The 12,634-nt window shown below is 35.8% G+C and overlaps 1 protein-coding gene across 6 annotated transcripts in view; it reads left to right on the top strand.

Moving 5' to 3' along the window:
• LOC145684216 (protein lap4-like) overlaps positions 1-12,634 on the top strand; it is a 378,403-nt gene that overhangs the window by 253,935 nt on the left and 111,834 nt on the right. For 5 of the 6 annotated variants that reach the window (XM_081756295.1, XM_081756294.1, XM_081756298.1 and 2 more), the window contains exons 19-22: positions 595-852; positions 1,992-2,150; positions 4,627-4,707; positions 6,223-7,086. In XM_081756295.1, coding sequence (XP_081612421.1) covers positions 595-852; positions 1,992-2,150; positions 4,627-4,707; positions 6,223-7,086 — 1,362 coding nt within the window. The remainder of the gene's footprint in view (positions 1-594; positions 853-1,991; positions 2,151-4,626; positions 4,708-6,222; positions 7,087-12,634) is intronic. The other variant, XM_081756297.1, reaches the window with a different exon arrangement.

The raw sequence follows: 12,634 nt of genomic DNA, 5'->3' as shown, positions 1-12,634 counted from the left end.
ATACACCTTGTCCTTTAAAACACGCCATAAGAAAAAGTCAGGTGGTGTTAAATCGGGAGATCGAGTTGGCCACTCCACAGACATGTCGACCGATCCAGCGATTCGGGTAATGATTCATCCTGTCTGTTATATACTAACGGTTCCAATTCCAGTGACCGTTATCCCCACTCTCAGCTACACAGTGTTGGCATATCGAAATTTTTTGTTGGGAATTACAAATACTACTGTCAGCCAAATATCATATACATAATTATGGACCCTGTATTACACACTGATAACTGTTGTCTTTCATCACAGATAAGAATTTTAACAGTGGCAACAGAATGTTCGGTTATGACCCAGCTTTATGAGACAATTAAGAAGGCTGCATGAATTTGACGTGCGAATTGTTGTCTCAAAATCCAGAAGTAACGATATTGTAAACAAGTGTTCTGACCATGCATTAATTAGTTGATTATGTATCGTTTTGTTAGTCAGAGATCTTTACAGCCTGTAGCACCAGGGAGTTCTTTGTTTCTGTTATCAGAAGTTTAATGAGTACATTCAGCCATCTTTATGTATTTTTCTAATGAATACTTTAAAATATGCCTACAGAATCCAACGTGGCAGCAACAAGAAACGGCGGCATCCACTTCTCCATCTTCCACTCCTGCACCAGTGATCACTTCCACGCCAGACACCGTTTCGATTTCCAGCAGCCAGGGAACAAGTCGAGCTCCGAGTGTCGCGTCACACGCCTCTGGTCCTGTTGCAGGTTACGAGAGTCATAATCACGTTCCGGAAAAGGTAGACTCGAAACAATCTGCTGATGCTTCCAGTGTGGTTCAAGGAGAACTTGACAGGAAAGGAAAAGTAAGAAAAAATATTAAAGAATTTATACCATGCAAATCAAATTTATCACAGTTACCTCCAATTTCCCAAAATCAGATAATGTGCATAAACATCTGCAATATTTAGAAACCTACTCGAGTTTTCGACAGTGAAGGTTTTTAGTGTGTAACTTATATCTTTATGTTTATTATATATTTTGTTTTTGAGATGCCTGAGAAACAATTGGCTGAAACTGTTCAATATAAAAAAGATAAAATCATAGAAAGAAAAATAAAAAAAAAAGAATAAAAATTACTAACCAAATAAATAAATTTTAAAAAAATTACTAACCAAATATACAAAAAAAAAAAAAAAAAAAACCCTCTCAATATACAATACTCTTTTCAGTTGAGTCCTGAAGTTTGGTTCAGAAGTAAAAATGTTAAGATCTGTTGAAACAGTATTATAATCGTGCACTAGTCTGTAAAACAAGGAGCGCTTGACAATTGATAGCCAAGATGTCTCGTAAGCTAGCAAATTAAGAAAGCAAATTCTCCACGGAGTAACGGGAAAGTTAATCTGCGATAGTAAGAACTCAGAATTAATTTTACCATTGATAATTTTATCTAGATAAAGCAAATCAATAGTGCGGCATAATTTGTCAGGGGTACATAGTTTCACTAAAGACATTAATTCCTGTCTCGAGTGATTACGTAATTCAGGAACTCTAAATCTAACTATGGCAAGAAAGAAGTTTAAGTCCGAGTCAGTGCGAGATAAATTAGTAGGTACTGCCATATACAGGTGAACAATATTCAACGATCGGGGAGATGAAAGCCTTATAAAACATCGTAAGGGCAGGGAGATCTTGTATTTCAGGAAAACTAAGAAGTAGAACAAGTAGTTTCATAACTCTTTATCAGGTCGATATTATGTGGTTCGCAAAGAAGAGCTCTTCATCAGAGATAACACCTAGATCTTTTTGAGACGAAACAAGTTTGATGGGTACGTTGTTGACCTGTATATCTGGCGAAGTACTCTCTCTTTTTTTTTTTTTTTTAAAAAAAAAAAAACAGTGTGTTTTTGTGCAACATAGCAGTGACTAATAGAATAAATTGTAGCTTGAAATTCTCTACTTTATGCGTATATGTTCTAATTTACATACTTTTTTTTTTCTCCAGCCTCCTAATCTCGACACTCTTCCTACTCCAAATGAAGTTGGTGAAGGGTATAGGATACGTAAAGACACAATATATACGACTTTAATTCGGGATCAAAATGGTTTAGGGTTCAGTATTGCAGGCGGAAAGGGGTCTTCTCCATACAAGGATAATTCAGATGTAAGTAAGAATAAATTACCTTTTCATAAATTCATTCCAATGTATTCTGGGGTAAATTCTACAGATTTTATATAGCAAGGTTTATCATGTTATAGTAAGAGGAAAATTTGTTTAAAAGACATGGTTCCTTGTAAATATTGGGAAATTCAAATATTTTTAACATTTCAGTATTACTGAATTCTGGAACCTGATTTTTTAAAAAAAAATCCTGAAAATTCATTCAATAGGCACACTACCTATTTCATGAACAGAAATTTTTTTATTGATTAAGAATGAAAGGTTTGGTAAATACGAAAATCTTCCTAATAATGTGTAAAAGAAGTTTTCCTGTATGAAGACAAAGACGTTGGCGTTGGACGTAACAAATAGAAACTTCTTGTTTTGTGGCAACTATCTACCATTTATTATACAATATTTGCTATGCTGAAGGTTGGTTTGAAATCGAGCAATTGAAAGGCTATAATTGTTTCCTTCTTTAAGTATATTAATAATCTACCTAATTTTGTTTAAATAGAACAGTTTCAATGAAGATGTGTTTGTTTACATCGATAAATCAGAAACAGTGTCACATTAGATTTTAGTATAGGGTGTCCGGAAAATTTGTGTGTACTGAAAGTAACACAAGTGTAAAATGCTTTGATAAGAGGTGTTAAGAACGAACGTTATAAACATGTTTGTATTCACTTAAGCACATCAGTGTAGCAAAGATCATTGTGAGGATATCTCTATATACAAAAGTCGTCGTTCTGACGGACTGATCAACCCCTAGACCAAACCGCTTAAGCTAGAAACTTGAAACTTAGACGGGACATAGGATTTGTGATATAAGTTCCCACTAAGGAATAACTTTGGGAAATTCTACAGGGTAATGGTGAAAGAAGGGTGTCAATTATTATACTTGTTTCAGCGTTTTTTTTTTATATTTCCACTACGAGAGAATAAAAAAGAGGGTAGCAGTTGTTAAAATAAGATTGTCATATTTCGAAATCCCTTAGGATTAGCTCATCTATCTACTAAAATTGGAAATAACACAAATCTGCTACTACTTCTGGTTTCAATATTGACAAAATATTACGTCATATAAACAAAACTTTTTCTTGTGCTGTACATGTGACACTGTGACTTGTTTTTCTGAAGATGCCCACGAACTACTTGCAACTGTAGTGGTTGCAAAGGGAAATTTCAAATCCAAACAATTTGAAGAAATTACGAAGTGCTGCAAACTACTGATGGTATTACTTTTTAAGTGCATATAATGTACTGTTGTTTCAGTCATCGAATCGATTTAAATTGAAAAATTGATTTCATAAGTACAGAAACGGCTAGAAAAGTCACTTTTCTTTTGTAATGTTCAGAAAAAAGCACTTGAGTATAATAACAAAGAAAGTATCTTCAAGTTTTTTTTCAGGGGTTGTCAGTTTTCAGGTAGAAGTATTTATGAGACTAGATGAACGTAAAAGCGCTTATCAATTCCATCCACGCTTCTATTAAATTGTTGCAGAAATCAAAATAATAATATCCAAAATTCTCTCCTTAATTTTCTAGATGGTACAAACTATTACTTAGCTAATTAACCAATGTTTTTGAGATTGTCTTTATTTTAACCAGTTATGTTGTCTGAGCCTGTGACGTCATAATTAAATTGAAAATTTATTCTTTCACAATAAGGAATATATGGAGAGTAAAAACTATTTCACTAAGTAGTATTTTCTAAGTAGTAAACATTTACGCAGAGAAACTTAATATTACAGTAAACCCACGATTTAACGGACAGAATTTGGCTAATGCAGCAGATATACTTGGAAGAAAGGAACTATTCAGGCACAATTTCAACGCAAATGCAAAATGGATCCAATTGTAATGTCGTAATAGTTAAGTGCGGTATGGCAATGATTATTAAGATACAAATGTAAGATACAAGTGAAACTTGCAACCTTTTTTCATCTCTCTAAGACGCAGTTGTAGGGAGTATTTTGTTAGTAATATTGTTCGTGTAACAATTAGCGATTTAAGCAACTTTGGTTTTACGAACATCCTTTCACTCCAACTAATCCATTGGGGACGCGGTAGCTCAGTGGTAGAGCGCTTATCTCTGGTGCGTGGGGTCTCTTGCTCGATCCCTGCCAAGTAAATTTATGGTGGACAACATCGTGTCCTTGCGGCACTCCCGTTTCCGCCCACATTCTCATTCCACCAAGTATTCCATCGACATTTACTTGCCTTAATCATCGTTTCGTTTTGCCGAAAAGGCATAATCGCGGGGCGTAATTTTTTCATTTATTGTCATAGTAGTTTGGAAAGTATGAAAGAAGTGTTGACTGAACTGTTAAGTATTTTTAAGCGTCTCTACGTAACTCTTGTGTAAAATTGAGGGATTAAAACCAAACGAAAATACGGGACTAGAAGTAAGACTTTCCAACTAAGTATTAAACTACCATTATTAAATGAGAACTAATTACGTGTTTTATATTACCAGGCAATATATATTTCTCGAATCACTGAAGGAGGAGCTGCAGAGAAAGACGGGAAACTACTGGTTGGCGATCGGGTTGTCTCTGTAAGTATTGACAAAATTTGTTTAAGTCATGTGTTAACCATATTAGAAATTTAACTATAAAAATGATTGTGAGAACATTTTGTTTTATGAAGAGTACCTTACATAGTTGTGGATTACTAGGAACTTCGTAGACTTCTGTATAGTGAAATCTATTAACTTATTCGTTCGCTTATCTTGATTTCATTTTTTTTTTTAAATATATATATATAGCCTGCATTTTTGGGTACGACATGTATTATTTTTATACAGGGATGGCAAAATATGATAAGTACATTTGTGCAAACAAATTTCAACCTTATATGTTATCGGATATTCTAAAAATGGCGTCCACAAAGCACTGTTCTACATGTCAAAGCGAAAAATATACATATTTGTATATCTTTCGGGTCCTTGTCTGGAGACACGAATTGCACTATGTGGTAACGTCGCAGATAAAGAACCACAGAGTATTAGAGCCATCCATCTAATAATTACATCGATTCTTTCCAGATGGCAGTTAAAGTCGATATACGTTGACACTAGCACCACCTTTTAGCATAACAATCGATGTAACTGCTTGATAGATTCATAAAGTGATGCTAATGGTTCCAAGTTAATCTGCAACGTTGCCACATAATGGAATTTTGATTCCCATAGCGGCTGAAGGAGACCCCAGTGGGTATATCATTATATAGCATTTTCGCTTTATTTCGACGTGGAGAATAGCGCTCTGTTGTCCGTTGGCGCCATTTTTAGAACACCTGATATATAGGGTATTCTAAAGCGAAAAGTTCATATAAACGTGGGTCCTATTCTCAAAAGTTTGAGAGCTACAGGTTGTAAAACATTTTTACCTTACGTTGCTTATTGCTCATCCTATAGTTACTTTACAATGGTGAGCATAGCGCACTTGAACGATGATGGAATGGCTTTTCCAACTATATGCAACATGTGTCAATTGTGTCTTAGGAAGGGAAGTTATTAAGGGGAAATTCGAGAGAGTTGAGATTATTTTATTACGTAAGGGAATTGGATGGCATCACTGATTCCCAAATTTCCCTCATTAAAACTTATGCAATGACTTTTCATTTATTAGTAACTTTCAATATTCTTTAAAGGAAAACTTTGTTAAATATGTTTCTCTCATTCGGAAACTAGTTTCCAACCAATTTCATAAGAATGGATAAAACTATTTTCAAAATAAAAATGAGTTAATGACTTTTCCTGAATTAATGTTCAAATTGTGTACGTATATCCTAGTGTTGATTATTGATGTCTTTGTAATTTTGCGAGTGAGTAAAGATGATTCACAAGAAAAAGGACTTACAGAGTAGCATTTCTAAGCTACAACCGTAAAAATAAGGGAAAAACAGCTATGTGATATAATATTACTTTTCCAAATATCGCACATACGATATTTTATGTTATGCATGTAGTAACTTGCTATATATATATATATTATTTTACTGTGTTCCAACATAACTATAAACAAGCATTGTATTCATAATATAGTTAACGTATTATATTCCCTTTCAGATCAATGGTGTTGATATGGACGGTGCGAGACACGACCAAGCGGTCTCCATGTTGACAGGGTTAGAACGTTTTGTGCGATTAGTGATAGAGCGAGAAGTTCGTGTTCGCCTAGATGAAGCTAATCCGTCACCAAGTCCTGGTCCGGAGAAGTCTCCTCGTGTGTTTGGTGTTCCAAAACCATATACTGGCCTTTATAGTGCTAATAGCTACATGGCCAACCGCCCAGGTTACACTGGGTATCGCCGTCCTGAACCTACTGGTGTATCATATCCTGCGAGTTACGTGAAATTGCCAGGCTTGAGAAACGATATCGGAACAACTAGTGTGTCAAGTGCTCCCTCAGTGTCTGTGGTAAATTCCAACCCCCCTCCGTCTTCTACTGCCTCTTCCAATGTGCGGACTGTTCCCGAGGAGGAAAGGAGTGCTAATATAGTGAACAGTGTCCCACAGAAGGAACCAGAATCCAGTGGTGTTCAACAGCCAGTGAGAAACCATGTATCGAACTCTGCGACGAGTAATGCGCAACCACCCCTAATGGACGAGAAACAGCCACAAGCTCAACCACAGCAACAGCAGCAGCAGATGCCACCCGCAGTTCAGGTACCGAAGCCAATCACGAATGAAGATTTTCAAGCCATGATTCCTTCCCATTTCCTCAATCCTGCCCCTCCTCCCGACCCCAATGCCCCCACAGTGACTGTTACTATTCGCCAGCCAGATCCTCTGGCTTCGGGGGAGATTAAATTCCCACCTCCTCCGACACATCTTGGTAAAGTCACAGAAACCATCACAAAGAGTACCTTCACAGAAACGGTTGTGACACGGGTGACAAACAACAAGGCCTTACTCCCTGTAATTATCGAGGTAAGTGTGGTGTCGGGCTGCTGTCATCACTCGGTGTGAAGGAGCTATGAATTTTTGGATCTAATGACTAAGTACGAGAAAATAAGTTGAATTAAGGAGTTACCAACTTCTTTTGTAATAGTAGGATACAGAAATGCATACAACTCGCTGAAATACTACAATTTTTTGTGGTTTCGTTTCATGTTTCCATACACTGAGATGTAGGGAAATGGAACATATAAGAAGGACAGTTGAAGACAGTGAAGTATCATGTAACTAAATAGCAAAGTTTTAGGACAATTATTTGATTCTCTGGCGTATTAATCTATGGCCATCTTTTTAAATTACAAAATAATTAGCAGGAAAAAAGTGACCCTATTTTTCTCTAACCGTACAAAATTTATGAAAAAGTTTGAGGCTGCAGTAATATTGACAAGAGGCGCATGATTGATTCCAAGAGGAATTTGGTTTGGATTAATAGTTAACATCAATATTGATTGATTGATTTGATTTGATTTTGAGTTTAGTGTCTGTCATCAGGAAGGCTATATGAGACGTGGACCTACAGTTTACGTGGAATCTAAACTACGTGAAGTCCCACCGGGAATTGAACCTTGATTTCCTTCGCCAAAGGCACATACGTTAACCGCTTAGGCACGAAGGAGCTTTTACGTCCTTTGCCAGCAGGTACATTGTACAGAACGTGGACGCGCTAGCCACTAGATCAGCAAGGAGAGCTGACAACGATATCAAAAACCGTTTATTTAGAACAATGATCATCTCCTTGAAGGTGTTGAAAGATCAACAATGTGTGCATGTGCTGAAAGATTTGTCCGTATATGCTAAAGGAAATGATTATTCAGTGCATCTCAACTCAAACCCTGATTCACATTCATCAGTGATACGCATAATACGTAGTAGTTTAGTAGGGACGGGGGTGGCTTTATAAAGAGAGGTGCTAAGTGGAAGAGATAAGGAACTAATGACTTAGCAGTAAGAATTTTTCACTTAAAAGTTTGCCATTTGGGAAATACACTTGTTGCCAGAATTTAACTTGTTGTACTAGGTCTGGTTGTAAATTTCGTGCTCCTTAACCTTCCTTGCCAGTGAAAAATTACGATTTGACTTTTATAAATCATGCACTCAGATTTTCTCTGTTTCTTTTTGCACAATTAAAGAATCGGTGGAAAAAGAAATAATAAGAACAAAGATTCAGACAATACAAGTGTAACATTAAACTGGTAGATCTACCTCCGAAATACTAAGAGACAGATCAAATGCTTACCGTGTTGAGATCATAGTTTCTAGTAATGATTTGAATCTTATTTAAATATCTATATGTAATACAATTAACTTTTAGAGGGAAGACTTCAATATTAGTGTTATGTAATTTAACAACAGAGAAAACATTAGATCCATAAATTCATTAGCAAGTAATGTGGGTTGCCATCATTCCTTTTGTAAGTTCTCGAGCACACACGGGTAGCACTTAATCGGGAATTTTCCAGTATTGGAATGTTAACTACAAAATATTAGAGACTGTTAGTTAAGCATGAAATAATGTAATCTTGTGTATTTACTGGACTTAATTTTTCATTTTACTATTTACAGTTCTTCTTATGTTTTGTTACGTTTTGTGTGAAGGCACAGGAATCACTTTATTTTTGTTTTCCTTGCATTATCAGAGTTAACTTGTAAATCTGTCTTGAATTTAAGAAAAACTAAGTAAAATAATATTTGTAAATGTGTACATTTTGTCGAAAGAATCGTAATGGGACTTCTTTTGTACAGAGTGTACTTTACTTACAAGTTTTCCTCGTGTATACATACTCTCAGCCTTAACTTATTTTTTCGTATGAGTTTTATCTATAATAGCTAATATGTACCACATCTTTAATTTCACGGGGCCGCGGTGGCTCAGTGGTAGTGTGTTCACCCCTGGTGCATGGAATCCTTGGTTTGATTCCAGCTCGCGTCAAGTGGGCTTTGTGGTGGACAAACACCGTGTGCGTGGGTTTTCTCGTTTCCTCCCACTTTCTTCATTCCACCATTTCTTTCATTTCTCATCATCACCGTGTCCTTTAGCCTAGCCTGCATAAACGTGGGACGTAAAACGGAAGATTTTCTTTAATTTCATTATCCATACTCCCTCCCCTTCTTAACGTGTTTTATTGATTGGTGAGTGTTAACGCTTCTTAAATCCCCGTGATTGTTTTTATTTATACTTTCTCGTACTGACACCCTATCAAATTCCAGTTTATAACTGGCATTATTTACAGTAATGTGAGTTGCGGAGAACTTTGAGGTTTTGTTTACAAGTGGTTAATTCTGAATAAGTATGTACATTTTGTATGAAGAATATCCAGATATAATGCTAAGGTTCTTGCTTCTGTTCACTTAAACCATACTAGATCCACTAATAGCGTTATGGCTCACGAAAACTGTAACTGGGCAGCTACTAATTAACAAACTTTATTATTAAAGCCTTTATTATCAAAGAATGAGAGACAGTGTATACGTAGTATAAATATTTCTTTGTGACACCTCTAGACTGGAAAGCGTAACGAAATGTTTCCTTTAAGCGTTATGTCACTTTAAATACTTCTCGTGGCCAAGACTTGAAGAAGATGACTGTACTTCAATTAAAATAATGCCAGCAGACTTCCTTACAGATTTGAGATATAGGAATATATTTTACCACCCACAAGAGTAGAATAGATGATAAATTACTATTAAAGTACGATCTTCGGTGTAAATATCTCGAGTGATGTTTTATTTTCATTATCCTCACTAGGCAAACAAACGAACAAAAGTTGATAGAACAAAGATACAATATATTTACTTGTCCTTAGTCAAAGAAAATTTCACGTAATATATGCTATAAGAATTCCGTAAATTTTGTTGGCTGAAATCATTAACGAAGTTTCGACTACGAAACTCTTGTTAGTATGTTAATGTTAAAATAACGCCAATCAAGCAAAGAAAATTCGAGATAGAGTTGACTACATCTTGTGTAAGGGCGAGATCATGAAAAGGCCTTCTATTAAAATGGGATCTAAACCAATACTTTGGTTTGTATTCAGCACATCAGATACAAAAAAAAAAAAAAAAAAAAAAAAAAAAAAAAAAAAAAAAAAAATCTAGATTGTTGTTAGTGAAGACTTGATTTTAGCTACTAGATTTCAATTATATGATGACAAGATTCATGTGCTACTACAGTGTGTCCGTAAAGTTGCGCAACTCAAAGTTCGATTGCGTATATCTTTCGAACCAAGAACGATTAAGACCTGAGACTTGAAACAAATATATTGGGGGCCGCGGTGGCTCAGTGCTAGAGCGTTCACCTCTGGTGCTTGGGGTCCCGGGTTCGATCCCAGCCCCCGCCAAGTGAACTTTGTGGTGGACAAACACCGTGTGCGTGGGTTTTCTCGGGGTTCTCCCGTTGCCTCCCACTTTCTTCATTCCACCATTTCATTCATTTCTCATAATCACCGTCTCCTTTAGTCTAACCGGCATAAACGTGGGACGTTAAACTCAAAGATTTCATTTTTTTTTAAACAAATATAAGCGTGTTCTATGTAGATATTTTTGAGTTCATGATCAATGTTGGAATTTGTAACTTTTTTGTGTAGTAACGAAAGAAAGTACTGAAAGTGTAAAATAAAAAAAGATGTAGAAAATGAAGAAAATCAATCCACTGATTTCCTGCGGGTGAATCCCTGTATATTATATGCAGTATACATCAACATTTATCCATTGGTGCGAAAATGTGACAAAGTTGATACAGTGTTGTTATGTAAAAAGGCTATTTAATGCAAGTCCGTATTTTATACAGAATATTGCACATAATTGATAACCTGGGTTTTCTATGCAAGAATTTGCGATAAAAAATTTATTTTCTTCATTTTGTACATTTTATTGTACACTTTCGGTACTTTCTTCCATTACTTCACAAAAACGTTACAAATTCCAACATTGGTCATGATCTCGAAAATATCTCCATAGAACACGCTTACATTTGTTTAAAGTTTCAGGTCTTTATTATTCTTGATTCAAAAGATATAGCCTACATAATCAAACTTTGGGTTGCGCAACTTTACGGACACATTGTATATTAGGTGTTCAGTATCCTTCCTTGAGAATTTTTTTTTTTTTTTAAAGATACAGAGTAAAATTACTTTTCTCCAAATTTTACTAAACAAAGTAGTTAGAAACTAACGATGTCGTTGTTATTATGGTATATTTAAAATACTGTTAATGCATCAGGAGTTTGTAAATATGATTAATATGATACGAAACTGTAAATAGTAAAATATATTTTCCGTAACATAATTGTGAAATAATATCGGTGGTTTGGTAGCACTTCAGTGATACACGAAACCTTTTAACAAAAAAAATTTTTGGTGATATTTATAAAAAAAATGAAACCTACTCGTTTCGTATATATTTTCTGGTGTTGGGCTCAGTTGTGTGCTGACTTACAGGCATGATGACAACAAATAACATTGTAAAGTAAATGTATAATTTCATGGCAATGAAACTAACCCAGTCTTTTTTTTTTTTTTTTTTTTAATTTGATAGATATTATTTTTTGCATTATAATATGCATGTTTTGTGTTTTGTTCTGTTCTGTATATTCTAACATTATTAGTACAGGATATTTGACCAATGAGATATTGCACAGGGATTATGTCCTCACAGTTAGGGTACGTACTTTATTGCCTAATGTGTACGGTTCGTGAAAGCATATAATGCAATATTATTACCAAACCAAGTATATGTTGAGTATGTTCTTTCTGAATTGCATTTACTGCTATTGTTGTGTTATGTTTTAAAGATGGACTTTGTGTATGCTGCCTTGAATTACATGAAGAAAGAAAAAAACGTCCAAACTTGCTTTAAGATGCCTTCTCTTTGCTTTTCTGTTGATTTTGCAAGAGGAATATTAATCTAATATAAATAAAATAGAGAGTTCGTTTGTGTGTCTGTCTGTCTGTGTGCGGCCTGGGAACTAGACGAGTGGACCGAGAGTTACCAAATTTTGGTCACGGGTACCTTGGTCCAAGCCCCAGACTAAGACGAAGCGCTTGTTTTTCAAAATTCGAACCGGGGGTGTCTCAGGGAGGGGGGAGTCGTTTACCAGGACATGTAAAAGTAGTAGAAAATGACCGATGTTAGTGTCAAATTCATAGATTTCGCGGTCGCTGAGATCAATGGTGAAACTCTGATCGCGTTAACTTCCAAATTCACCCAATTCGGCTGCGGGCCGGGGAAAGGGGTACCGAGACACACAAAAATAATGCAAAATGACCGATACTAGTGTCAAATCCGTAGTTTTCGCGGTCACTGAGATCAATGGTGATAGTTCTATAAGCGATGACTTTCAAATTCAGCCACCATTGTATGCAGGGCGGGGTCACCTGCAGAATAGGGGATGGTTACGGAGACATGTAAAAATTATCCAAAATGATCGATATTAGTGTCAAATTCATACTTTTCGCGGTCTCTGAGCTGAATGGTGATACTTCCACAGGTGTTGACTTGCAAATACAGACCCCATGTGCTGGGG

The sequence above is a fragment of the Thermobia domestica genome, chromosome 4 (assembly GCF_964235325.1).
Source record: "Thermobia domestica chromosome 4, izTheDome1.hap1.1, whole genome shotgun sequence".
NCBI classification, from domain to species: Eukaryota; Metazoa; Arthropoda; class Insecta; order Zygentoma; family Lepismatidae; genus Thermobia; species Thermobia domestica.
Note: the sequence above shows the minus strand (reverse complement) of the source record. Positions and strands in the feature narration are given on the sequence as shown.